At 46.1% G+C, this 27,961-nt stretch overlaps 2 protein-coding genes and 1 non-coding gene across 13 annotated transcripts in view; 1 reads left to right on the forward strand and 2 right to left on the reverse strand.

The window, feature by feature from the left end:
• Positions 1–22,195, forward strand: ERGIC3 (ERGIC and golgi 3). Of its 4 annotated transcripts, XM_055809919.1 has the most exons (13): positions 1–158; positions 309–379; positions 909–996; positions 2,275–2,394; positions 6,208–6,301; positions 7,452–7,617; positions 9,283–9,340; positions 12,858–12,889; positions 13,529–13,625; positions 14,976–15,040; positions 17,540–17,676; positions 18,641–18,696; positions 21,338–22,195. In XM_055809919.1, exons 1-13 carry the CDS (start codon positions 71–73, stop codon positions 21,415–21,417), a joined length of 1,152 nt encoding a protein of 383 aa, XP_055665894.1. In that variant the 5' UTR covers positions 1–70; the 3' UTR covers positions 21,418–22,195. The 4 variants fall into 4 exon arrangements, with proteins under 4 accessions (XP_055665894.1, XP_055665895.1, XP_055665896.1 ...); XM_055809921.1 differs by lacking the exon at positions 309–379 and having other exon boundaries at positions 3–158; XM_055809920.1 differs by lacking the exons at positions 9,283–9,340; positions 12,858–12,889.
• The window catches only part of LOC114010756 (CMP-N-acetylneuraminate-beta-galactosamide-alpha-2,3-sialyltransferase 2-like), a 7,602-nt gene continuing 1,828 nt past the window's right edge, over positions 22,188–27,961 (reverse strand). For 2 of the 8 annotated variants that reach the window (XR_008748043.1, XR_003552394.2), the window contains exons 2-4: positions 27,554–27,653; positions 26,628–26,734; positions 22,191–24,440 (exon numbers count right to left, since the gene is read on the reverse strand). Coding sequence is in view for 1 of the 8 variants with exons in the window: in XM_055809926.1 (XP_055665901.1) it covers positions 24,067–24,201; positions 24,321–24,440; positions 27,554–27,589 (291 nt within the window). In the remaining 7 variants the exon portion in view is untranslated. Of the gene's footprint in view, positions 24,441–26,627; positions 26,735–27,553; positions 27,853–27,961 lie in introns of those variants that run through there. The other 6 variants (XR_008748047.1, XR_008748045.1, XR_008748044.1 and 3 more) reach the window with 5 other exon arrangements.
• LOC114010758 (small nucleolar RNA SNORD45) lies at positions 27,071–27,155 on the reverse strand. The gene has a single exon (XR_003552396.1). It is a non-coding gene; the product is annotated as a small nucleolar RNA SNORD45 (small nucleolar RNA).

Here is a 27,961-nt window from a genome sequence, read left to right on the forward strand (position 1 = left end):
GGCGGGGCCGGCGTCGGGCCCGGCCTGGCCCGGCCACGGAAGTCGCGTTTTTTCCGGCCCGCGCGGTGCTATGGAGTCGCTCCGGCGGCTGAGGCGGTTCGATGCCTTCCCAAAGACCCTGGAAGACTTTCGGGTCAAGACGTGCGGCGGCGCGCTGGGTGAGCGGGCGGGCTGAGGGCGGCTGGGGCCCGGCGGGCGAACCCGGCCCCCGCCGTGGATACCGGCCGGCCGGGGGGGGACGTGGCAGGCGGGCGCGCGGCCGGGACCGGGACTGGAGGGGCTGACGGCGGTTCTCGTCTCTCCGGCAGTGACGGTGGTCAGCGGGCTCATCATGGTGCTGCTTTTTTTCTCGGAGCTGCAGTACTACCTCACCGAGGAGGTGAGGAGCGGTGATGGGGCGGCCCCGGTGGCTCCCTTGTTGGCGGCGGGGCCCGGGAGGGGGGTCGGCCCGCGGCGCCCTGCCGCCCCCCCGCCGCCTCCGGGTGCCCGGGCAGCCGCCGCAGCTCTGCGCGGGGCTTTGTCTTTCCCCCAGCCGCTGGCCGGGGCCTTTGCAGCGGGCTGGGGCTGCCGGCCCCCGCGGGCCGCAGAGGCCGCATCGGGGCCTGCGGTAACGCTGTCGCAGGGGGGCGGCTTAGGAGCCTCTTCAGCCCCTGCGAGCGGGCAAGGGAAGGAAAAGAAAGCCGGCGGCGGGATCCCCACCCCTTTCCCCCCACCGATTGCTGTCTTTCTTTATAAAGTATTACAAACGGGGGAAGGTGTGGGAGGCAGCAGCTCAGGTGTCTCGCTGATCCTGTGTCTTGACAGTCAGCTCCTGGGCCAGAGCAGCCGAGGGGAAGAGGCCTTTGGATTTGCTTCCCAGTGAAACGGCTCTCTTTTTTTTTTTTTTTTTTTTTTTTCTTTGTACCTAGGTTCATCCGGAATTGTACGTTGACAAATCAAGGGGAGATAAACTGAAGATCAATCTAGATGTTACTTTTCCACATATGCCTTGTGCTTGTGAGTCGAACTGCTGACTGTGGAGGGATAACTTTTGCACTTGCCGAGGGCCCAGAAGTTTCCATCTGCCCGCTGCTTCCAAGTGCTGCGCTGCTGCTTGGGCAACAGCCGGGGAGGAATTGGTGGTACCTCGTGGTTACGCAGCCAGGCCTGCTGGGCGCTTAAACCAGCGCGTCCAGTCGGGCAGTATTATTTTTCTACATTGTAAATGAGCCTGAGGCATAAACCCGCTTACATTTCTGTACGGCAGTGTACTTGGTCAGGGAGCTCAGTCGCACTGACAGAGCTGGCACAGAGTTCCCTTGGGACTCCAGACTTGACTGTCTTGTTGAAAGGCTTGAGAGCCTGCTTTGGAAGTCACTTGGCAAGGCACAGCTTTGCCGTGATTTTGGTACTTGAATTCTGACTGTAATGTCAATGCCATGTGTTAGCCTTTCTCCAGAAGTTATAAAAGCAGAATGAGCGTTAAGAATCTGATTACCTTTTAACTAAATTCAAAACAAAGTTGCGGGATGAAGTGAATGGAAGTCCTTCAAGTCTGACTGGGTATTACTGCTATGCATGTTATCCGCCTGTCTACCGATCGTTCCTGCCTCTTGTTCAGTTGTGGTAATTCCTTTGGGTAATGCGTTGGGCTCTAGATGTAGTGAATCTTGACTTCCTCCTGACCCCCCGAGGTGTTACCGGTCTTTGCCTTCCTTAATTTTAAAACGGTGTGGGAAGGCTAGAGAGACTGGAAGCCTCGGCTGTTGTGTGTGGAGAAGCTGTCGGCCTTCTAAGAGAGCATGTAGCCAGCAAGCGCATCGTGGTGCTTCGGTACCGAGCTGATACCACAGGCCTCAATCTTTTTGTGAAAAGAGATCACAAGGAAATGTGCTGATGTTGAAGGGGGAGAGGTGGCGGGGGAAGAGGTAGGAGGCAGCTTTCAACCAATTTTAGGCTTAACTCCTGTGTTCCTGAAAATGGTTCTGGGCTTTGAGGGGTTTGCTTTTGGCTTTTTGCCTTAAGCGCGTCTACCTTTCAGGGTAACGCTTTCTTGGAAGTTGGAAACGGTCCTTCTGGGACACCAAACCAAACCCTGTACCTGGGAGGGCCATTTAGCATGCTGCATTGTGCGTTTTATTCCGTCGGTCACTTGACCCTAGCCGTACACGCTCTCCCAGTTTGGCACATTCTTACCCTGCTGGCTGAAAGATTCTGTCTTTTCACTTCCTCAGCTTGTCACAGGCCATAACACTTGTGTGTTCATAGACCGCTTTCCTTGCTTACTGCTTTCAGATTTGAGCATCGATGCCATGGATGTGGCAGGAGAGCAGCAGCTGGACGTAGAGCATAATCTGTTTAAACAACGCTTGGATAAGGCTGGCAATCGTGTGACTCCAGAGGCCGACAGACATGGTAAGATGCTATTCTGCCATTTGTGGATGGATGCTCTCATAGCCTTTCCATCGCCGTATGCCTGCTATGAGGTTCATGGGAACAAGTGATGGCTGAATTCACAGCGTTTTAAACGCCACAAACTCTTGAAGAGTTTATAGGACACAAATCTATTACACTGGCAGATCAGACAAGCTCCTCTGTGTGTGTGTGTGTGTGTGTGTATATATTATACTCGGTACTTTTGCGAGGCAAGTCTCTGCCTGGTCCCTCTGAAATTGGGACAAGGACTCATTGATGCATTTCAGGAGCAAAGCTGCTGAGTGAACAGGCTTTTCCTACTAGGAATCAAGCAGCTGGTCTGGCAAAACTTGACTTTGGTTGCATCTTTAAATCCTGGTAGGCTGGCAGATGGGACGAGCTGGTTAGAGGAAAGAGCCTCTCTCCAGGGAAGGCTCCGCTGACTTGACCCTTAAGCCTAAGCTATCATCTTACTGCGTTTATTTTGCGTGTGTCAATGCATACCTGATAAATATATTTCAGTTGATATATCAATAAGTTACAAGTTGGAGTAAGTGGTCCTTGGCTACATAAAGCTCTACTCTGCATTTTTTACATGTTATGACTTACTGTTTTACTTTGATACAAACTAGGAACAATTCTGGTAGTGTTGCAAGGTAATGATAATAGTGTCCCGACTTTGTTTTTCTAAAACGTGAGCTCTTTATTATCTGTTCTGGGAGATAGTGTAGTTCCGTGTATTGGCATGAACAAAATTTGCTGATTTGTTGTAACTCAGATTTAACTTTTGTGTTCTTGAAGCTGAAAGACTAAACTAAGCCAAGAGCTGAACAGTGGGTAGGTACAAGAGCTTCTCCTGTTGTCACGGGAATGTGATGATTATGTTCTTACTATTGTGTCACTTAGCAGCCTTTCTGTATTCAGAGGCTGTGGCGTTACAAATGTAATGTCTCGGGATAAACCCCACTTTTCTGTATCTAATTCTCTGTTAACACACATAGGCCTCCTGCCTTACTTATGTTGCCAGCCTCAACTGGGATTACTCGGTCTGAACCGATTGCTCTCACTCCTTATATTATCAACACAGAGGAAGAGAAACCTGAAGGGAGCAAACCATCTCATCCAGAAGAGGCATTTTGAAAGCAATCAAGTTCCATTGCATGCAACAAGCAATTTCTTCTGCTGTCTGGAAAAGGGACATGGCTAGTTTGATTTCCATCACCAGTGTGGCATGTTAGATAGGAAGTGTCCACTCATCTTCATGAAACTCTATGGTTATCAGTTTCTATTAGTAACACTTGGTTCAGTCAGTTATTTAAATGGCAACTATATCAGTATTGACTGTTAAAGGAAAAATTTACACAGTCATAGGTACCACTGGGCTTTCTTTAGTCACAACTCAGAGCTGGGCCACCACCCCAGTGAGTGGCAGAGAACCAAGCGATACAGCACAGCTTATATACACTTATCAAACCATTAGTCAACATCTGAAGTTTGTAGCAGTTTCCTTTGGTCCTGTCAGTTCTGCAAATCCATCGCCTGACTGTCCCAGGTGATTCATCTCCTCGGCTCCAGGCTCTGCCTTGGCTCCAGGCTCCTCCTCTGATCGTGATCTTCTTTCTGCCAACTTTAACTCACACGCTCCTTCAAGCGCACTTAGTCTTTGAACAAGCAATTCCTATTCTCATATACTATTTTTTCTAAAAACACCTGTGTTTCTGAGAGCACCTGTGTGCACAAATTGGTCATCTAGTGTTTCTCTGTTCTCCCACTGACTAACTGGCCTGGGTTTTAAACCAGCCTTGGATTAGGGCTACGCTAGGGATGAGGCCTGGTTCTGCCACTTAGCTGCTTCGGCACTTTAAATTTCTTAGTTAAAAATACATTTTCTGTAACATTGACCTTAAATTTAACAAAGCATACCTAAATATTATGGAGTAGTATGTGGAGGCTTTTCCTGATCATAGTTACATTAAAATAGTTAATAGCTTAATGATTTCCGTGGTAGGTTGCATTCTGTGCTGGGATGTCATCTCATTCATTTCTATTGAATGACAATAGAGGATTGGATTTTTTATGGGTGGTTCTTACTGTTTCCTTCCTTTTAACATGAGCGGAGTTTTCCTGTGTCATGTGTCATATCTGCATGCAGGCTGAGGACCATGTTAACAGCAAGAAACTTTGCATGTGGGGTTTCATTTACTGCAGTTTCTTTATAGTATCCAAGCTGTGTGCAGTACCTCTGGGTGCTCTCTGAGACAACTCCACAGGCAGCTACCGATTGCATTCAGAAAGCTGTTACTGGTTGCTGTATCTTGAAAGATTCTGTGTGTTGTACAGGTGTTCTTCAAATGGCAGGAATCATGGCTTTGACAAAGCGTAGGAATTAAGCTGCATTCTTCCTGACACTATCTTTTAGTGTAATTACAGGATCAAAACCCATACTGGTTGAATTCCTATGTGTACTTTCAACTTGTTTGAATGTTGTAAGCTGTAGAAATTAAGTCTCATACCGTTGTTTAAGAATGGGTATATTTTCCTAAAAGTTTTTATTTGCTTGATCATAACTACCATAAAGTATTTGATTAAAGAAGTGGGGTTAATGGTTGATTTTCATGCATATTTCATACTTTCTAATTAAAATCTCTTTTTTTCTGTGGCTAATACAGATGTCTTTAATACTCACTTCTGTCCACCTGTTATACTTCCCAATCTCAACAAAGAGGGTCCTGATAACATTTTGTCCCCTCGGCAGTGTCTGACTTATCACCTGCCCCAGCCTTAGTTATCCAAGAAGCCACCTTTTCAAGGCTTGTAAGAGGGTAGTGCAGCGGTACCTAGAGAGTGAGCCTTAGAGGGCTTCTGTAACCCAGCAGACTTGGTCTTGTCCTTCAGGATTTGTGAGTGAAACAGCCTGGTTTTAAGGGGCCTCTTCTAATAAGAACCCATGTTTTTGAAAATTTTAGACATGCAGTTCCTTGGCTCACTTATTCCGAACTCCAAAATTTGCAGACCTTTGGTATTTATTTTGGTTCTTGGAAAAACAAAGGTCCTGTTTGAGTTTTCTGGAGGCATGTCTTGCCCTTTGGCGGGTTTCAGCTGTCACCAGCTCTCATCTCCTCTTTTACGAGTCCCTCTGCAGCCTTCTGCACTTAAGAACATAAAACTCCATGAGTTTGTGCCCCAGCTGTACTGCAGCTGTGCATTCAACACACAGGTGGCACAGACACTGGCAGAATTGTAAAGTCATGATGAAGACAGAAATTCCTTGGAGATTTCTAGTAAGCCAGTGGTTAATGTGTATGCATTGTCAGCATCGTTTTTCTGGAGGACTGAGTGTCAGTTTTCCGCTTGGGAGATTCCCACTCTGATCTAGTTCCACAGCAATGTATAACTGTGTTCCCTACGTATCTTGGGGTAGGATTACCCGTTACGCCCTGTTGTCTGCTATTTAAAATGTTGTTTGTGTAACAGGTCCTGTATCAGTTGCAATTTGCTGTTTGTGTCTGCTTTAGACAAAGTTTTAACAAAGCCTTTGTGCAAGTAACATCTGATCAGCGCTCCAACAAGGCTTTCAGGTGACTGGTTCTTTCTGTGGAGGGTGTTCTTCAGATGACAAATGCTACTCTGCTTGATCTTACTTTGCAGCTCAACAGGTTCTGCATTCTTTCAGGTGAGCTTCGGGTGCAGGATGCGCAGCTTCTGACACAAAATCATTTCATTCATGTGTAGAACAGTTTCTGTGCATAGAGCAGAAGTACAAGATAGTGTTTCTAGACATGCCTCGTGACTTTGAATCCTCTTTTGTCTTAGAACTGGGGAAAGAAGAAGAAAAGGTGTTTGATCCAAATGCATTGGATGCCAATCGCTGTGAAAGCTGTTACGGGGCAGAGTCAGAGGACATTCGGTAACCTTTACATCTTCTTAGTGCTTGAATCCGTACAGTTAATGTGGCATACGTGGGTTGGGTTTTTTTTCCAAAATGTCTGTGAAGATTTGTGCAATGAAATCCTCCTGGGCACCTGTTCAGAGAATGGTGAGAGCTGTCGTGTTTTAGTATGCCTATGCTGCACTCATGATTGTTAAGAGCATGTAGGGTTAGGTTGTATGTTTTGTCTGCATGCCTGTTTAAGGGCAGTAGCACAAAGATTGTATCTCAGCAACCTGAACCTTTTCTGGGATTATTTGGTGTCCAGAGGGGAGCTGTGTAAATTATTTTACCGTTCTGTGAGCTGTCTTGGAATAAAACCTGGTCATGGCTTTGCCTTCTCGCTTCTGCTGCAGGCTTTGCATCCTTATGGGAGCAAAGACCAGACACCTGTCACTCACACAAACGATGGGTGCCATTCAGTGTTTCTCATTCCTTCTACCTGCAAATTTGTGTAAGAATGGATTTGTGATAGTCTGCAGGTTCTGGACTATCCTTTGCTATTATTGTCTCTGTAGTAATTTACTGAGACCCATCTGTCAAGTTGCATCCTTCCCCAGGGAGAGATGTTTCCATCTTGAGGGATTTATGATTCCAGGCTTCAACTTTTTGTTTTGTCCAGCACAACACGGAACCAAGACAGACAGTTGTTTTTTCTGGTGACCAAGATGTTGTCCAGAGGTAGAAGAGCAATGAAGAAAGTTTGCCGTTAACCCTTCCTCCAATGTTGGCAGTCTTGCCCTAAAAACAGAGAAAGGGAGGAACAGAAACAGGCAGATGCTTTGTTCACATGGGGAAGTTCCAAGATGCTCAGAGATGTGGGACACTGATGTCATTTCTGCAGCAAATTTCTTTGCCGAGGATTGACTTGGCTGTCTGAATGGACAACTAAAGCCCTCTTCAGGCTTAAGCGCTGCATTAAAACAGCTTGTACCCTCGTGCCGAAATCTCAGAAAGTACGTCAGGAAGCTCAAGCTCCTTCAGGAGCATTAGACCACCTTTCAGTGTTTAGTCCCTGATGTTTGCATCATTGATTTGTTGAAATAGGATCCACCAGGGATTCGAGTCCTGAGCTGGAGTGTCTCTATCTCGCTGTAAAGATGAGAAGATGATGCTTATGTTTTTGCAGGTGTTGTAATACTTGTGACGATGTCAGAGAAGCATACAGGCGACGAGGCTGGGCCTTCAAGAACCCAGATAGCATAGAGCAGTGCAAGAGGGAAGGATTTAGCCAGAAAATGCAAGAGCAGAAGAACGAGGGCTGCCAAGTGTACGGTTTCCTAGAGGTCAACAAGGTGAGAGATGGGTCTTGCCATGAGCCTGTTGCATGGTGGTGATGGGCATGAGAAGGCACAGTCGGGGCATTCCACTCCTTTTCCAGCTTTAGGTGTTCACAGGTCTGTATTAACCCCTGGGCTCAGCAAGGTGCTTGTGCCTGTAGAGGGATTCAGTGGGAGAGTTGGGAAAAGCACTGGGAAGGGGCTAATTCTCTGTTTCATGAGGTGGGCTGGATGGAGAAGCTTAGCTTTTTCTACCATCTAGCTAGCGAGTCTTTTTACCAAAGTTTCTGGAGGAGGAGAGGCAGCTTCTTTGAGGTTAGATTGTCCCACCTGCCCTTCTAGTCTCAAAGCAGAGACCACCAGCAGGTGCTGGAGATAACAGTAACCAACAACTTGTCAGCAGAGGTGCTGGAGGGAGTGAAATGTTCCCTTCTTTAGAAAACCGGTGGAAGCAAGACTTGGAGTTGATTGTCAAGGTTGAAGATATTCAAAGAGGTGGTTTTTTGCAACTGGTGTATGAAAATGTAGTACAAGATACACCAGATGTCTATGTAACTACCCTGTCATTTGACAGGTTACCGAGCTCAAAACACTTGGACGTGCAGGTTACATACCCAAGTACGTTCTAGCAGTCAGGCCCAGGCTAATTTTTTTTTTTTTTAATTCCAAAATTTGGAGGGTTTTTTACATCTTTGTGTACTATTTCTGGAGACAACATTCTTTATTTCTGAAAAAAAAAAAAAAACCAAAACAAAACCAAAACCACCCGTTCACTCATGAAGCCAGACATTGTGATTTGAGCATCATCATGGGTGCTGAACCATTACGGGACCCTTTGTCACAACGTGTGATAGCAAGAAAGATTGAAAGATTCAAAGGGGAGTGCTGTGGGTAGCAAGAGTCCAAGGGTGGGTGTCACTAGGGAAATTTCTGGGGGCCACTGTTAGGCACTTCTGCGCATCTCCATTCTCATCAGGTCCGCAATTAACATATGTGATAGGTTTGCACAGACATCAAAGTTGTAATGTAGCATGTGAGCTTGATGCGTTGAAATCCTCCAGGAGAGGGTGTGTATGATTGCTAGTGAGTGTCAGGGAGGACTGACATCTAATATCCATATCCTTTTCGTATTCCAGGTTAAAATTTTAACAGACTTTGTCTTTTGGGGGATATTGGGGGGTTGTTGGTGTTTTTTTTGGGGGGGGGCGGGAGGGTTGTGCTAGGTTTAGTGCGTTTTTGAAAGCAGCTTATTTTCATGGATGCATATATAGGACCACTGCTGTTTATTGTATTAAAGGTTTTCTTACCCTACCTGCTCACCCTCGCAGTTACTTTCTCCACCCCTTTTCTGCAATACCTTTTTATTTCATACAGCAGCAGTTAGTTCCCTCCCAGTAGACTTGATTCCTTCTTCTCATTTTTATGTCCACTCAAATACTATGCATAGAGCAGTTGTTGTCAACATCAGTATGTGCTTATGGCTTTCCACATGACTGCCTGTGAGGAAGAGGGGAAATTCATACCTCTTTTAGGACAATATCTGCTGGTGTTGTCACCTATGAAAATGAGTTGCTTATTGTCTGTCTCATTTAAACAAAAATTTGAAAATCCAACCACTGGTATGACTGCTTTATTTATATAGATTCAGGCCTTTTAATGAAAGATTACCATTTCCTGCAGGTAGCTGGAAATTTCCACTTTGCACCAGGAAAAAGTTTCCAACAGTCTCATGTGCATGGTAAAGTATTTTCTTTTTCTGCTTATTGTGACCTTTAGCTTCCAAGCATTTCTGACCATTTCCTTTGAACATCTTTGCATTGCTATCTGTGATAACAGCAGCACTGTTTCAGGGGGGAGGACATTGGTAAAATTTTGTTAGAGATGTTTAGAACCATCAGGAACTAATAGAAAAATGTTTTCTGAAGATGCCGCCACCTGGGTGTGGGAGAACATGGAGGAGAATGTGTCTGGGCAGTCTCTCAGCCTCACTTGTTCTACAAAACCTTGCTGCCCTGCAGTAAAACAACCTGGAGTATGGTGTTGGGTCCAGGACCTGAATATCACTATCTCTGGAAGGGATATTTTGGAGGAAAGCTGTTGAGAATTTTAAAGCAATTCAGAACTTTCAGAGTAAAATTTCAGTTGTGAAGGACTTCCTCAGGTATATAGAAATACACAGTGGCCGGAATGACAGTGGTAGTTTACAGAATCATAGAAAGGTTTGTGTTGGAAGTGACCTTTAAAGGCCCCCTAGTCCAGCCCCCCTGCAGGAAGCAGGGGCATCTTCAATTAGATCAGGCTGCTTACAGCCCTGTCCAACCTGATCTTGAGTGTTCCCAGGCACGGGGCATCTGCCACCTCTCTGGGCAACCTCCACCAGTCTTTCACCACAGTCATAAAAAATTTCTTCTCTATATTTAGTCTGAATCTACCTTCTTTTGGTTTAAAACCACTAAGGCCCCACTAAAATGTCTGCCCCCATCTTTCTTATAAGCCCCCTTTAAGTAGGGAAAGGCCACAATAAGGTCTCCCCAGAGCCTCTTCTCCGGGCTGAACAACCCCAGCTCTCTCAGCCTGTTCTAGGAGAGGTGCTCCAGCCCTCTGACCATTTTTGTGGCTCCCTTCTGGACCTGCTTTGCCAAGGACTCCGGAGCCAGATACAGTACTCCAGGCGGGTCTCATGAGAGCAGAGGGGCAGAATTGCTTCGCTCGACCTGCTGGTCATGCTTCACTGGATGCAGCCCAGGATATGGTCAGCTTTCTGGCCTGTGAGCACATGTTGCTGGCTCGTGTCCATTTTTTCATCCACCAGTACCCCCAAGTCCTTCTCTGCAGGACTGCTCTGAACCTCTTCATTCCCCAGCCTATTGATACTGGGCTGGGGGGGGAGGGGGCGGGGAGGAGTTGCCCTGGCCCAGATGCAGGACCTTGCCCTTGACCCTCATGAGGTCACATGGCCCCACTTCCCAAGCAGAGCACTGGGGGGAAATGTTTTGGAGAGCCCGAACTCCATTTATGTTAAAATGGGTCACGCATGATGTAACTAGCGTAACAGGTTAGTTAATGACTGGTCATTCTCAAGGGGTGCCCTTGAATTTCTCTGGTGCTGCTCTGTAAGATTTGTCACCCTTGCAACTACTCAGCTCACACTTCACATGCTAACAGCTGATCACCGCCATCATCCTGTGCAGGGTTGTAGTAGAGCAGCTACCGGGAGGAGCATCCCTGTCCCTCCCTGTGCATCACTGCACGGTGCCAGCACAAGCATTTGTGCAGCTGTGTGATTAACCTCACTTTGGAGCTACTCTGACTGGAAGAATAGCCTCACATAAAAGCAGTACTTAATGTTTCAGCCTGCTGCATGGTTCTCTGATATGGTTCACCTCGAAGGGAGAGTGGGACAGGAATGGGCCATCGACAGAAAGATGTGGAGACAGGCTGGTTTATTCCTTTGGCAATAGGTCCAGTTTAAATGCCGATCCACCAGAGCCAAGTGCTCTGTAGAACTTTGTTATTTGTTGAAGGTTACCCTGCTGGTGTCTGTGCAAAAGCCAGCGTTCTTGACATTTCACTGACAGCTAAGCCACTTAACTCTTGCCTTAACTGCAGATAGTATTGCAACATGAAACAGGGTGTTGCTGCTAGCCATTAAGAAAAACGGCACAACGTAATACCAAGGCCGCTTCTCCCTTTTTTCCTTTCTCTGGCCACCATTTCACATGTATTTCCAAATTTTTAGTAGGAATTTCTTTTTTTAAATCCAAAGGAGTTCCTTGATCCAGTTGCCAGCGCAGGCACGCAAACCACTGTGTTTGTATAAGAGACAGCAACAAGAGTATCTGAAGCCAGTGCAGCTCTGAGCTCTTTATAATGCAGAGCCGTTGTCTTAATTCCAGTGACTGCAGCCTTAGTTTCTGAGCATTGAACATTCTAACTGTGAAATGGAAGGGCCTTTCCCTAGATCAGAGCATTAGGAGGAGTATAGTTTAGGCTTAGCATTTCCTTTTTCTAACTGTGTGTTCTCGGTTCTGCATGCATATCTCTTTGGGTTTAGTAAGGGGTTTGTATAAATGCAGATAAAGCTTCTCGTGTTTTATTGATAGATGTTAATGGAAAGAAACTGAGTTCACAGCACACTCATGCTGAATAAATGTTTTAAAGGAGAGACTAGTTCTGGACAGTTCTTTAGTGTTCTGGCCTGTCTTGTGCTAGGCTGTGTATCAGAAACCCTTCAAGGGAGCAGCATTCCTGAGCTTTGTTAATTGTGTAGTAGCACTTGGTGATCTGACTCCACCAGCTCCTAAATAATAAATAGCCCACGATTTTTGAAGCGTGATTTTCTTTGCAAAGGTGAAAGCTGAGGTCTGGCTTCCTGACCAGTGTTAAAATGCACCATGGCCTCTGGCTGCTTTAAGATGATAGTGTGACTTCAGACGAACCTGGTAGGAGCAATACTGAAATCAAGTTTTAAGTTACATTTTCATCCTGAAACTGATGCTTCTGGCATTACATAAAGTAATTTAAGTAGCCAACCAAAAGATATCAGTTGCCTCCCATTGCCCCTGTTTTCCAGCTGCCTTTGGGTGTGTGTGCTGCTGCTGGCATTGTCACCTTGCTGTATGCAGGAAGAGCAGAGAGAGGGCAGGCCAAACACCCCAAACCCTGGCACTGGTAATAGTCACCTTGGTCCTACCAGTTGTTTGCAAATATCCTGCTCAGGCTCTCCCTGCAAAGACTTTCCCTTTCCCTGTGTGTTGTCTGGGCAGCTGTAGCAAGGCTGATTGATGGGCAGAGCCGCTGGGAATTGCTAAGATGATGATAATTTCATTAGGGCACTTGCTCAGTTGTTAGTTTAGATCTGTTGTGCCTCTGTGTTTTACGGTAGTTAGAGAAGTTTTGTGTATCAGTTGGTGACAGAGATAACAGTGAATTTTTCCTCCCTTGCCCCTGGGGTCTTGTTTTTGCTGTAGATTAAGAACACATTCAGATAAAGACCAAAATACCTAATCTGAAGTAACCCCAAATTAGATACTTTCATTCCGTGTAGCAGTGGCTAGTCTATGTCACATGGGGAATTGCAGCAGTTTTATTTATCATGTGCCCTACTGCAAGCAAAAGAGAAACCCAGGTGATTTTCATGTCATTTTAGATCTCGGTGGAAATGAGAGGAGCTCTCTTATAAGCTAGAATAAGGTAAACAGATATGTTTGTTATCACAGTGTGAACTATATTGTTAAACTGTTCTTCTGTTACAGTTCACGATCTGCAGAGCTTTGGACTTGATAATGTAAGTGTTCCCAAGATAACGTTCTAGTTTTCTTGGTCTGTTTTCCTTCTGGATTTCCCTCTCTTTGCCACATTAAGATCCTAGTGTACTGATCCCAGATGGATTTGGCCTTACGAGTCTGAGCAGAACCTAGCACCTGCTTTCACAGAGGGCTGTGAAGGATGGTCTGGGACATCTGCATGTTGCTTGGCAAGCCTTTTCCCCTCTTCCCGAGACTGCCTTGCTCCTTAGCTATGCTCCCCAGTTTCCTGAGGCTGATATTTTCACAGCTGCTTCTGGATCTGGGAGGAAAGCAGATGATGCCCATACCAGTGCCACCGAGGCAGCTGACAGCATCATGCTCCTATGGCAGGGAAAGCAGTAGGTGCAACAGCCTGTGCTGTAGGTGGAGGGGAAGGGCACTGGCGTCTGTGTGTTTCCAGCAGGAAAAGGAGAAAGTCCACATCCTGGAATCTCCCATGAATAAAAAAAGAAGAGCAAGTATGTCAGAGTTTACTGGTAGGATGTGCAGAGTAAGGGAGGACCTGTCTCTTTTCCAGAGCTGCACTCAGAAAAATATACAAATAATTAACTTTAAGCTTCTTACCTTGCCCCTCGGGTGCTGTGCAGTTGTTTGAGTTATTACCATTTCTGTTTCAGATCAATATGACGCACTACATCAAACATCTTTCATTTGGAAGGGATTATCCAGGCATTGTGAATCCTCTGGATGGGACAGATGTCACTGCACACCAAGGTAAAAGCCATCTGAGAGAAATCTCTTTTTAAGTGTCTATATTCATAAGTGTTACAAAAGAACAGGAGTGAAGTTCCCAGTCAGTCCTAAACAAGAACCCTGACATGCCTAAAACATGGACTCCTCCACCTTATGCTCTTTCTGGAACAGCTGCCTCCATTCATCTGGAACAAATGTGCCAATGTGTTTTGATTCTGTGACCTTTTGGAAAGATCTTTGTTTTCGGTGTTCATGGCCTAATTGGTAGTTGCTGGAGAGCTGTGGTGTCTGCCTGACCTTGATCTACCTGACAGTAACAGCCAAACAGCTGCAGTGAAGTTGAAATATTGCTCATCTTTTCTATAGCTCCAGTTTGCTGGCTTGAAAAGCAAAGGCAATTCTCTCCTCATGCTACTGCTGCTCAAACTATAATATTGGCTTATTGGCACAAGCCTGCTTATGTGCATTTTCTGTGAAGGATCCTGACTGTATCACTTTATACACCACTGCAGAAATTTGTTATTTTTTCAGATCTGCTGAAGTCTGCAAAGTTTGTCTTTGCAGGTACTTGGGGTGCTTTTATATAATAAAGCTTGGAGGAAGAAGTAGTTTGCTTTGAGGTGGTGGTAGGTAACCCTACCTGAATCTGTTCTTTTAAATTTTCCAAATTCTTGAGGAATTAGGATTGAAGACGTGCTTTGGAAAAGAAGTGGCAGAAGTAGGCGGCAGGTCAAACTTGTGTTTATTGCAGACCAGCTAAAGATATTATATATGGCAATTATTTCTTCTGTAGAAATAGATGGATAATCTTCTTTAGGGGATTTAATAGAAAACAGGTTTTCAAAGTGACTCCTGCCTTCCATTATCCTTAAGAGAACTGAAGGAACAGGCTGGTCTGAGGCAGCAGCAGGAGTTCTCATCGTATTTTTTTCCTCAGTGATCCAGATCTTCCTTTTCATCTCCTGATATGGTAAAACCCATGCTTCTACAGCCATAAACTGTAGCGCTAATTGAAGTTAATAGAGGACGCTTGTTTAGAGCTGGTGTTTTCTTGGGGCCATGCTGTTGAAATAAGGGGTTTTACATGCTAAAATAAGAATTTTCAAGAAGTTTTCTGTAGAAAGTTTTCCATTTCATCGAGGCCAACATGCCAGTAGTTTTGGTTTTGGTTGGAACAGGAAGATTTGCTTTGGCAAAAGGAAAAGTCATGTCAGAGATTAACTTTATTGTCCTCGGAAGCCTCCAGTTGCTGTTGTGAAGAAAGATGTTCCCTGATGAGTCGAACAAAACCAGTTTGTGTCTACCTAACCTGTCAGTTAAGCTTTCAAGCTCTTCACTGGTTATTAATTTTGTCTCTGTCTTTGCTTATAGCTTCCATGATGTTTCAGTATTTTGTCAAAGTGGTTCCCACGGTGTATATGAAAGTAGATGGTGAGGTAAGTACCTTTTTTTCTCTATTGTTTTGGCAAGTGAGCGAAAGCCTTCAGACTTTCTCCTCAGATTCTGACACTGAGCTTATCTGACCTCTGGTAGAAACAACGCAACCTGTTTGACTTTCTTCATATCACCACCTGAAGCAAGAATAACAGTTTCTATGATATAATGTTATCTGTAATGTTGCAGCCGTGATGAAACAGATCTTAGCCTCCTCCACCACACCTAGATCAAGGTGACCATGCCATTCTCATCACGTTCCCTCATGAATCCCTTGTACTGCATGCTCAGAAGTCAAAGCAGCAAGGAGATCCTAAAAATGCTCTTTGGAGAAAAACCCAAGATCAGGCTTGTTTCCAATTTAAAAACTCTTCCACAAGAGGGTGGCTAGATTTCCAGCCCTGCTTTCAGAATGTGTCCTTCTCTGGGGACAGGTAGGATAAACAAATTACCAGGGAGGTACCAGGGTGAGGCGGAAGACCCTGTGAACAGACACAAATTTATGCTCCCTTCTGAAGCCAGCCTGAGGGAGCGGAAGGAACTCTGATTTCTCTCTTTCATTTGTTTTGGTTGCCATCATTCTGCAGTATCTCAAGAGTTACAGAGAACCTCCTTTTGGTAAAAAAAACAAACCAAAGTTATTATTTGGGCCCCCATAGTCTTAGGGCAGCAAAGTGATGTAAACTGTTACGTTTCTTTTGCAAAGAACACGCCAATAGAGGCAGCAGCTCTACTTTTGTGCAGACTTCACTACCAGCGCTACCCAGTGTACTTACCTAAAGCTGTGAGGAAGAAACAGGTGCCACATGCTCTAGTACCTCTGTGAACATTCACTACAAGATGGCTTAGCTCCCTAGCTGTCTCCCAGGTTTTGGTTGCACATCTGCTATGCTGCGTGAGTGGCCCGTGCCCAGCTTTACTTTAACCGTGAACCAGTTTCCTCTGAGGTGAAACCCAGGCCTGGTTCTAGGGCTTGTTCAGTGCACAGACAGATCTACATGTGGATGAAACTACGTCAGAATTTTATTCCCTTGTGCTACACACACAATTTTATAACACTGTGCAAACCACACAGCACCGGGAACCCTTACCACCTCAGGCTCTTCGCCCAAACTTGTGCCACTCTCTGGCATGTACCACATATACTGCACGTCCTGGCATGTACCACATATACTGCACGTCCATGCAGCCTGTGTTGCTTGAGGCACTCTAAAATGTAAATCACCAGTAGGTTATTACCCATTATGTCAGAAGCCGCATAGGAACCACAGGTCTGAGGAGGCACATGGCCACTGTCGATACAATGCAAGCATTCGAGTGAAGTTATTGTAGGGCCACGTGGGCAGAGCAATCTAACAATCCATTGGAAAAGTAGATGTAGTTTGTATTTCTTCATCTGCCCTAAAGACTGAAACTGTTTGCAAGACTCGGTACTCATGTGATGAATCCTTATTGTGGGCCCCTCTTTCTTCAATGCCCTGTCTAGAAAGGACCCATCTGTTCTCTCCTGGAAATTGGGTGGAAGTTACTTGCTATGAGGTGATACTGGGAGAACCTACATACCATGTTGGAAGCTCATTCTGCTTGGATTCGATGTTGGATGTTTAAAATTCCTGAATTTTAAATTCCTGTGGATGATTAAAATTCCTGAAGTACAAAGGACAGTTAATCAGTGCCCTGTTTTTATGGCCACCTCCCAGCATACCATGGCTTCTGTTTCTCTTGATGAAATCTCACATTGTACTGTAGAGCTGTTGTTCAGTCAGACTTCTGACAAAAAACTTGCTTTTTATGGTAACTATGGTTCCAAGTGTGCTGCCAGATCTGTACCAGGGTGATGTTATGCATTCAGTAGCTGGAAGCCCCAAATGTGGAATGTGGTAAAGAAACTGGATAGTATCTTTCTCAGTTTGGATCGTAATTTGTGTCAGATGGCTTATTAGGGATGATAGAACATAATTCCATTTTACAGAAACCCAATTTATTTGCTGTAAGAATAGGACTGTTAGGAATATGTGGAAGAACAGCAGGGTGCAGAGGAACGCTGCAGAATGATCTTCACTTATATAAAGATGAGCAGTCTGTGTCCTTCTGTAGGCCTGGCACTCCCCTGCCTTTATGGATTAATTCCTTTTTCCTCACTCGTGTGTGTGTGTGTACTGAAGCGTGCTTAAATGGACTACGATTTGGTAGAGGATGACATGGACTTGGGGTTGAGGTCAAGAGGGACAGCTTATGCTATTACTTGCCAGCAGAGACCAAAACAGTCCAGCCTGGAAACTGATGCATCACTCATTCTGTGGGCTAGCTGGGGCTTTAACTGGTAGCCTGTATTAAAGATAGACCTGATCCTGATGATGCTTTTTACAACTCTTTGTAACCGGTGTCAGGCCCTCAACAAGTGAGTGGGCAGGGCTTCAATGGTGTGGTTCATTGAGCTCATATAGTAGCCTTTCCTATTCCTTGTTAACAAAACATTTGCTGTGTTTGTTTCCTGCTAGGTGGTAAGGACCAACCAGTTTTCAGTTACACGACATGAGAAGATAGCCAATGGTCTACTAGGAGACCAGGGTCTGCCTGGGGTATTTGTGCTGTATGAACTTTCACCCATGATGGTGAAGCTGACAGAGAAACACAGGTAAGAGACCTTTTGGTCCATTTCATTCACTCTCCATTGATTTTGTCATTTTGCATAGCTTAAAACTCCATCCTCACTTAGGCACGATGGTGCAAGTGCCTTGAAAGCCATCTAAGCCCCTTCCCAGTGAGTGGAGAGGAAGAAGCACTCCCAGACGCGCTTACTCTCAGTGTGAACATCTGAAAAGGATTGGAGTTTTTCTGATATTACCAGAAACTTTTATACTAGTATCAAGATGAAGGGAATTGGTGTACTGAGCAGAAGTCTGATATAATGGTTCTCAGTTCAGACTAATTTCCTCAGAGTCTTTTTTTTTTTTAATGGGAAGATGATTTATATAGCATACGCATCTCACCAGCACCTACAGCAGCACCCACACTGATCAAAGCTGGTTACTTACTCTGCATTTTCTGCATGTCATAGTCGGTATGGAACCTCTTTCTTCTTTCCGAGTCCTCTGTTAATCACAGGCATGTAGTTGCAGGGGAATGGAAGGGGTTGCAGCTGTCCAATATTTTAGGATCATAATGAGGGACAGCTGATGTCTATACCTTAAAATGTATTAACATGTGCTTAGGGATTTAGTTTTTGTGTTACAGCAGCTTGCTGTACATTCTGCCTGTGGGAATGGATAAAATCTTGGTGATTAAAAGTCCATCTCTAGGTTTATAAATACAGAACTTGCCTCCTAGTGTAGCCATTGAGCTCCTTAGAGCACACTCCTTGAATGCTACTCAATGCTGCTCAGTAGAAGTATCAGTGACAAACTATTCTGTAACCGATAGGGGTTATTTAGTTGTTAAATCTGTTAATCATCAGGTCTTAATAATTATATAATGCATACTTATCTGCTATGATGAGCATTATGATAATTATGAATTAGGTTTTATTAGTTAATTGTTACTTATCTGACATAGGGTATCTCAGCTCATGTTGGTTGTTCAAATTATTTTCCTCTTTCTAGGTCCTTTACACACTTTCTCACAGGAGTGTGTGCCATCATTGGAGGCATATTTACAGGTACTGCACCTTTCAAGCTTTTTTCTTTGTAAATTGTAAACATTTGCCATCTTTTTCTAAAATCTGCATGGCTGATAATAAATCCCTGTGTGATGCGGAGAGATGATTTCAGACTTCAGGAGGTGATAGAGCATGTTCTGTAGAGCCATGGGTGTGGCATCAGAGTATAATTAGTACTGCTGATGAATCAAGATGCTGTGGATGATGTAAGACCTATCATAATATTTCACTTTGATGCTCTAAAGGACATTTTGTTTTCAAATAATGCAGTCTTTCACATACCGTATGAATATATCTGTACTGTGTTTTTGGCCAGCTTGGGTCTGTAAGCCGACAGTTGCTTTCATGTGGAACTAAAGCCAGTAGACCCTGTGAACCCAGGTTGCCGTGAGCATAGCCATCTCAAGAGGTCTCAGAATGTGTTCCCAGACATAGGAGCTCCAGTGAGTGCTCTGCAGGGACTAAAAGTAGCCCTCGCAGCTAGATGGGGTCCTGTAGGAGAGGCTGTTCCTGCACAGCCGTTGGAGTGTCTGGGCTTCATTCTCAGTGTTGGCTTCTGAACAGCTGATCAGTGTCTGCTCAGCTCCATGTGTGTGACAGAGCCCAGCCTTGGTCCAGCCTTGCACTCCAGGTAATAATAACCCAGGGTGTTCTGAAACAGTCATAGATGTTCACAGGGCTGTGAAGGGCCAGTCTGCAGATATGGTCAGCAGATCTTACTGGACCTAAGAAGTCAGCTTCTGTATGTATCACGTAACACCTGTATCAAAAAATACCTTTATCTGCAAGGTTCTCCTGTTACCTGAGGTGTCACAGTGCTCCATTAACCTGATACTATTAAGCAGAATTTCTGTCTATAATAAATGTGGTCATATTTATTTCTATGGCTGACTCAAGGAGAGGCTTTCAAAACTTATTTTCATGACAAATGCAAGTGCCCTCTAGCACTGATCAACTTTGACAGCCAGCTCGTGTTGCCATATGCCATGTTCTGAGTCTGTATTTTAGAGGAAAGATGAAATGGTGGCCAAGAAAGCCAGTAGCGGCCTGGCTTGTATCAGAAATAGTGTAGCCAGCAGGACTAGGGAAGTGATTGTCCCCCTGTACTCCTGCAGTGGTGAGGCCACCCCTTGGATTCTGTGTGCAGTTTTGGGCCCCTCACTGTAAGAAGGACATGGAAGTGCTGGAGCTTGTCTGAAGAAGAGCAATGAAGCTGGTGAAGGGTCTAAAGAACAATGAGGAGCAGCTGAGGGAACTGGGGGTGTTCAGCCTGAAGAAAAGGAGGCTCAGGGGAGACCTTATTGCTCTCTACAGCTCCCTGAAAGGAGGTAGTAGCGAGGTGTGGGTCAGTCTCTTTTCCCAAGTAACAAGTGATAGGATGAAAGGAATGGCCTCAAGTTGCACCACGGGAGGTTTAGATTGGATTTAGATTGGAGGAAAAATTTCTTCGCTGAAAGGATTATCAAGCATAGGAACAGGCTGCCGAGGGAAGTGGTTGAGTCACCATCCCTGGAGGCATTTATAAGTTGTGTACACGTGGCACTTAAGAACATGCTTTAGTGGTGGACTTAGCAGTGTTGGTTAATGACCAGACTTAAAGGTCTTTTCCAACTTAAATGATTCTGTTCTGTTCTAAAGAACTCAGCTTAGCTGTGTAACAGGTTTTGTGCTACAGGATCGAATTTATTCCACAGGTAGAGAGAATTTCAGGGCAAGGCAACCACAAAAGGCAGTCATCTGAAGTGTCACTCAAAGACCAGATAATAAGGCCAGTAATTCTGTATTCTACAGTAATAAACAGAAGACTCAGTTCCCGTTCTAGTGGCTACTCTTTATATAGCATTGAAATGTGTGTCTTTGTGTACGGCCAAGTAATCACTTACTTATTCCTTAGACTGAGGTGTTGAATAAAAGAAAAAAGATGACTCTTCATAAAAGCACTGAAAATACCTTTGCTCACTGGCACCCTGTGTTCCCTCCCATGCAGGAGTTTAGGGTTCCCGCCCTGTGAAAGCTGCCCCGATGGATGCGGGGTTGTCTGGGTTTCATGGTGCAGTAGACTCTTTGTAAACTTTTCTGTGGTCCCAAACAAGCACTGAATTAATAGGCTCCTTCAGGGCTTGAGAGATTTGGGGAAAATACTGCAGAGAGAACTAAAGGCATCGGTTTGTTTTTCTTTGTGTCCTTGGAGGGTAAACATTGCAGTCTTTGATAAATGATGTCCATCAAGGGCAGCATCAGGTAGGGTAGCTTATTTTTAAGGATACTGTGAAATGACCAAGAAATGGGAAACATGCCCTTGGCAAGCTGGGTCAGTGCAATAACATGGCATAAAGCGCTCAACATCAGCTTCCTTTCCAAATTTATTTCATTCATCAGTAAGCATATGTGACTCAGCCTGTCTCTTTTTTACTTCTGTAAGAAAGGTCTTTTTTTTTCCATAATCACCTCTGCCCTGCAAGCTGGATCTTATCTGTCCTAATGAGCTGAGGTGGTTATTCTTCTGAGCAGTAGCTGTTTTCTGTTGCGGGGGAACTGGAACTCCTTTCCACTAACAGAAGGCTTTGTGTTTTCTTTCCCTGAGAGCTGTTCTCTCTTTGAGGCATGTCTGGCTTGATCAGTCTGGTTTTTTTCCTTTTAGTCGCAGGACTGATTGATTCCTTGATCTATCACTCGGCACGTGCCATCCAGAAGAAAATTGAACTAGGGAAGACAACATAAATAAGCAATGAGCTCACTCGGCAAAAAGAAACCCCAACCCTCTTTAAGGAGAACTAAACAGGTTTTTTGAAACACAAGTGATCTTCTGAGTACACAAGAGAAGAGGTTTGGAATTACCAGATAGCCCTGACTGCTCCTGCGTTACTGTCCCATCATTCTTTGTTTGGCATTAATTTCAGAATGAACTGCCTGAACCTTGCTGCTATAAAGATTAGCTGTCTTGTCTGGCTTTGCAGACACTTCTGTAAAAACCCTTTTGTGCCAGGCCATGTTCATCCAGTTCTGCCCCCTGCCCATCCCCCCACCCATCCCCCAAAAAAAGAAATGCTGGAGATACTGCATTCTGTTTGCCTCCAGGTATAATGTACTGTATTGTCATGAGACCTGGAATGGGTTGAATTTGCCATCAAATACGCTTCCTAGCCAAGACCATGTAGCTTTTTTTATCTTAATGTTTCTGAGTGTGCTGATGCTGTATACCAGACCTCTGCGAAAATGTGCTGAATCCCACACGCTTTCCTTCCAGCTCTCCTGGGCAATGTGATGAGACCTAGCACCTGAGATGTGCTTACTGTACCATGGAGCATTGCAGCTGCTCCAGATTGCTGCTCTTGTGAAAAATGCAAGTTGATGTTTCAGAAAAAAAAGGGTTTGGAGTTTTAATTTTTAAATCTGATTGTGTTTTTCACTTCCCCCCTGTTTGTATTTTGAAACAAAGTCCATCCTCTGTCTGTTTTGGTAAATCATTTAGAAGAAGAATTAAATTATTTAAACTAACCCTGGTACTGAATTGGAAATTATAATTAAAAAACATACCTGCATTGTGGCAAAATACGTAGATACACTATTTGTGGTGGGTGGGTTTTTTTCTTTTTAATGATCTACACAAGTGAGTAAAGTGCTTGGTATGTGAAACTATATTAGGAGTCATCTGAAAATATGAGGAAAAATAAAATATTGTGGAGGCAATACTAAGCCAAAACGTACCACTCTTAAATCTCAGCTCTGGGTGTGCTGTGGTTTTGACTCTAAACTTGGTCCAAGCAGTTGGTCCAACAGTGCGCAGTGAGTGTGACAAGCACAGGATCAGATAATGTAGAGAGAAAGCTATTTTATAATGCATTTGAACTTGATTATAAACCAGGGAATATAAAAATCTGTGTTTTTTTAAACTGGGAAGAGAAGCAGTTTGAGGTGTCTGTAAGAAGTCTGATTAATCTCCAAGCAAGAATACTGAAAAAAATGGGTTAAAAAAAAAAAACACAACCACAAACAAACATTTGAAACAAGGATATTTAATAAATCCATCAGGTCAGGATCATACAGTACCACTACAATGTAAGGGAAGTGATATAGTATCTATATGTTACATAAGGAACAAAAAGTTACTCGAACAGTTTCAGTCCCTCAGCAGAGCACACAGCTTTGTAACTAAATTTGAAAGAATAATCAGGAGAGGGAAGATGAATGGAAATAATGTAGCAAGAGTTTAACCTATGCTTGAACATTACCAGCTAATCGCTTGTCTGAGGTAAGAAAGCCAATTACTTCTAAATCTCAGAAAACCATTGAGGAGCGTTGCACAGAGCACTGCTCAGCATCTAGAGAAAACAGGGGGAAGGTGAAGGGGCAGGTCAGCGCAAGACTGGTACCGAGCGTGAGGAAACTGGATATAATGGAGAAGAGAAACAGAAGACACAGAGAAATGGAGATTCTACCTGGAGAGGCAGAAAAAATCAATGGAGCTAATAGTTAAGTAACACAGGCTTCTGCTGTAAAATGGGAGCTTATGAGTAGGAGAGGTGTGGTGATTTTAATAGACTGAAAGACAAAGTGACCAACTGCCATGGGAAACTCAGTCTCATTCAAGGATGTTTGTGTTTGAAGCTCCTTTGGGGAGTTCAGTCTCCAGGGTTTGCAATCTTGTTCTGCAGGGTGGGGCTGAGATAGATGGTACTATCTTCTCGAAGCAGTAAGGGCTCGAAAAGTAAAGCAAATATTAGTAATAGGTTCACAGGCAAAGTTTGTCAGTGTAAGATCATTTCAACTGTACTTGAATCTGTGATCTTCTGACAGCATGCTTGATTTTCTTTTTCTTTCTTTTCTTTGACACAATTTTAAAAATATTTCCTTCCTTAAAAGACAGGAAGGGAAGATGCTTCTCTCTCCCTTCCCCAAGAACAACTGTGAGCCTCCCCCAAAAACCATTAGTGGATGAAAATGTCAGCTCCACCATGTGGACAGCCATGTTTGAGTGGCTGCTGTCACCACCACCGCTGTCATCCGGTGGCTTTGCAGCTGCTACAGGGACACATACAGCAGCTCATGAGCTACACACCCACCTCCAGCCCCTTTGTCTCTCCCAGCCAGCGTGGGCAGAGCCCTGCCCACCCTGTGTCCAGCCAGATTCAGCATTCCTGGTGCCATAGGACCACATCACCTGGCAGCCACAGTGCCCAGCTGGTGGGACCAGCACAAGAAGCACTGAGACCCTGGGGTGCATGTATGTATGCCAGGTGTATGGCACTGCTGGTGGGGGAGAAGCAAGCTAAAGAGCCAAGGCAGCTGCTGCCAGTTCCTGCACTAACAACCTGGCTTCAGTTTCTTAGAACCGAATCATTTGTAGAATAAAATCCAGACTTCCACTGCTCATCGCTCAATGAGGCTGAACTCAACATCGGTGTTGTGGACCCTTGTCCTGCAAAAGGCTCCAGACCAGCAGTTTTTCTTCCAGTAGTCATGCCGGTTCCCTTCACTGTCTGCTCCGAAGCCAAATACAGAAACCTGCACACACACCAGAGCCATCACTGCACAGGTGCTTGGTCACCCTTGAGGGTGCACAGACAGACAGTGGTATGGCAGGTGGTATGGTGGCAGCACCTGGTCATGCTGGCCACGCTCACCTGCTGGCAAGCATGCAAGGCAAAGAGCAGGGCAGCGAAGCTGGTGGAGGGGTACCATCCGTGGTGCTGTGTCCAGTTGTCATGGATGTACTTGAGGAAAGCTGGGTTTAGGATCAGCACCTGAGTGGGAAGCAGAGGAGCCATCATCTGCTCGCTGTGCTGCAAATGTGATGGCCAGCCCCCACCACCAGCACAGCCATCAGCCTTCCTGCTTGCCAGCTCTTCCCCCATCCCACTGAAAAACAAGCCTGGTCTCTGCCCAGAGGAACCCTGCCTGCCCAGGAGGAGTGGAACCCACTGAACCCTTACCTTGTTTCTGTCAGCTTTGATGAACTGTTTCACTCGCACATATGTGCTGCAAAAGCCAGAGGATAGCAGCGAGCATGGGGCACCCCTGCTGCTGGGGCCTCTCCTTCAGAGGGAGTTGGTTTGCAGAGGGTGACTATGTCTGCTAGCACTTGGCCCCATGCCAGCCCAGCCCCTTGGGCTGGCCCAGCAGGAGCCCCTGGCCGGGCTCTGGGAAGGGTCACATCAAGCCCATGGTCCCACACAGGAGACAGCCATCACCCCACCTGCAGGGGTTATGGGACTGCAGGATGCCCAAGCTCTGTGGGGACAGGGCAGTGCTTACCGTGGTGCAGAGGGATGCCAGAACCCTCATCCAGGGGCCCTTTATCCCACCAGGACCATGATGCCAGGGCCTCAGTGAGGCACCAAGGTCCCCAGAACCACCCCGCACCATCCTCAGGGTCTCTAGCGCAAGAGATGCTGTTGCCCCAAAGCTGATGTGTTGCATGGGCTCTCCAGTGGAGAAGGCACTGGCCACCCACTGCAGGTCCAGTGGCTTGAAGGGGACAAGGACAAGGTGGACACCAGGCCTGAGGTTCACTGCACTCTCGGGTACATGAAGTCATGGGTTGGTCTCGTGCCATCATCCAGCTCAAAGCCAGCAATCTTCACTCTGTTCATTCTAGGGAACAGTGGGAAGGCACACCCCAAAATGAAGCTGTGTGCCAGTCCCAAGCTGCTGGCCCCACCAGGCAGGGACACCAGGTCACTGTGGCCAGCAGCACAGAGGGAACATGGGCAACCCAGGGCTAGCATGTGCCCCAGGGTGGGGGGCTGCAGGGAGCAGGGCCAGCAGTCCCTCTCCCCCACCATCACAGGGCTTGTGTTTGTGGATTGGAAAGGGGACAACAGGGGCATGTCAGGGTCCTGGGGAGACAGGGAGGGGCAAAGCCCTTTTGGGGTACCCACCTCAGCACCCAGTCATGCCCATCGATCTGCAGCCCATGGCCAGACCCCTTCAACCACCCCGAGTTCCCCACCACTGCACAAGTCCTGCAGCAAGATGGGTCCCACAGGCCACTGCTCGGGACCCAGAAGACAGTGAAGGGCTGCTGAATTATGGCCTGGAGCTGGACGCTATTCGGGTGACCCTGCAGGGTCTGGAGGAGCAAGGCTATCAACAGGCAGCATTAGTGCCCCACCCCCAGTACCCCCAGAAGGGGACAGAACCCCACTCGAACCAGCAGAGCCCTGGGAAAGGCACAGAAAACCCCAATGAGATAACAGGAAAAGGGTGCGGGACAGCCCAGAGAGGTGGGAGCAGTGGTGAGCTGGGGTCCCTGCATCCCCTTCATCCCCCATTGCCTCCATCTGACTTGACCTCGGCCTTGCCCACCACAAACAGATTTGGTGACACTGGCAAGAGCCCTGAGCTGCCACCCGTGCCCCACTCACCAGCCACCACTGAACCATGTCAGAGGAGAGCTCATGGGCTGTGCCCTTCAGCAGATGCCCCATGGCCATGTCATAGTGGGCGTTGAACCATGCAGAGCCATTGACAGCAGCAGTGCAGCAGGCAGCAGGGGTGTCGAGGAGTGGCAGAGCCCCAGATAACGGGCTGAGGCCACCCACGGGGGCTTGGAAACATTGCCACAGACAAGGCAGGCACAGGATGAGCACCACCTGCATGCACCTCTGGCACAGCATTGCTCATGCCACCTGCAGTGAGATGTCACAGGGAGTGGCAGTGGCACCGCAGAAGCCCTTCCCACCCATGCTCCCACCTCCTGGGACACCCCTTGGCTGCTCACCAACCCTGGACCTGACATAGCCTGGTACATGTTTCCTTTGCAAACCATTCAATGCCTTTATTGCTGTGCCCTGCTTCTGACACTGTTGCAGTTACTTAGGTCCGGGCAGGGCTGGCTGCAGCATGTGCTGTGGGAGGAGCTGCTCTCTGCCTGCAACACTTCTAGGGTCTGCAAACTGACCCGCGAACAAGTGCCAAAGCATCCTCACCCTGGCCCCGAGCCAAACTCCAGCTCCCCTCCAGAGTGGCAGCTGCCTGCACGTGAAGCAGCCCCTCTGCCGGTAGCAAGCCCCGCTGCCTCCTCCCCACACTGGATCTAGATAGAGTACAAGAACAATAAGTTGTCATAGACAAAGTTGTCATTTGGATAGAGGTGCACGGCATCCCTTTTTTGCAAGTCATATAGCAGGTATTCAGTGTCTCTCACACATTCTTTTTCTGCATGACTAGCTGGAAAGATCATCACATACTGAACCAAAGTAGAATGTCCTGGAAAATTTAAGTCTTTAAGATCATTAGAAGAATTTGCCCATGGTGATATACGAGTAAGTATTAAATTAGGCTCTGGAACTATCAGGTGAGGTAACATGATGATTCACCGCACTGAGATCCTGAGCAAATCTGTACTCTGCTGAAGGGAACTGGAGTTCCCTGGGTCTCAGAGTAATTCTAGAGCTAAAGCAGTGACAGACATCAACTCTAGATCAGACGATACATGCCAACACTCACCACTGACCCAGGATGGCAACCTCCTTCTGTCCTACCCAAAGGTTTCAAACCCAACACACTGTCTTCCTACGGCAGGAAGCTACCTTATTTATAATTCGTAACACCATTAATGCATTCCTTGAGATGGAACTACAGATACATTATGCAGGCAACCAGGCCACCATTTGGAAGCAGCACTGAAGCCTTCTGGTGAGAAATTTATTCTACAACGGAGAGCGCCATAGTGAATAAATAAGACTGAGACGGGGTCCTTTTCCTCAAGGGAAAAGCACGCAGCAGATCAATGATTGTTGAACCAGGCAGAATTCTCAGAAAAAGCAACCCCTAACTCTTAACAAGAAAAAGAAGGTCATTCCTCTTAATAAAAGCACAGCTGTGCTGAAACAAGTCAACACAATGTACTCACCTGTCCTCCTCCCAAATGAAGGTGTACAGGCAACATGTTTCTCTGGAAATGACGTGCTCAGGGCATCAGGTTTTCTTATCCCATCCTTTCACGGTGTCACCTTTAAAAATCAAGAACAGGTCAGTTGTGGTGTTGGCTTGGGAGATTCCCATGCCTGGGGGAAGTCAGTAATTCCACAATAGTAAGCCTGTTTGGACACAGACCAGTCTGAGGTGCCCCCTGCCTCCAGACATCTCCCTGGACCCTGAGCAGCACGTACACGTGCATGGAGGAAAAGAATGCCAGGGAACAGGCCAGAGAAATGGGGGTCGGGGGTCGGGGGGGGGGGGGGGGGGAGAGAAAATAAAAAAAGAAGAAGTAAAAAAAAAGAGACAGATACAGATCAGGACAGAGATGTAAAGGAAAAAC

This window comes from Falco peregrinus, chromosome 7, assembly GCF_023634155.1.
Source record: "Falco peregrinus isolate bFalPer1 chromosome 7, bFalPer1.pri, whole genome shotgun sequence".
Lineage (NCBI taxonomy): Eukaryota > Metazoa > Chordata > Aves > Falconiformes > Falconidae > Falco > Falco peregrinus.

What these genes read in the sequence shown, in the direction of transcription:
- ERGIC3 (XM_055809919.1), top strand. Translation starts at nt 71, where the DNA reads ATGGAGTCGCTCCGGCGGCTGAGGCGGTTCGATGCCTTCCCAAAGACC. An exon ending in GACGTGCGGCGGCGCGCTGG is followed by an intron (nt 159 to 308) that starts GTGAGCGGGCGG and finishes TCTCTCCGGCAG; the next exon opens with TGACGGTGGTCAGCGGGCTC. An exon ending in AGATGTCACTGCACACCAAG is followed by an intron (nt 13,626 to 14,975) that starts GTAAAAGCCATC and finishes CTTTGCTTATAG; the next exon opens with CTTCCATGATGTTTCAGTAT.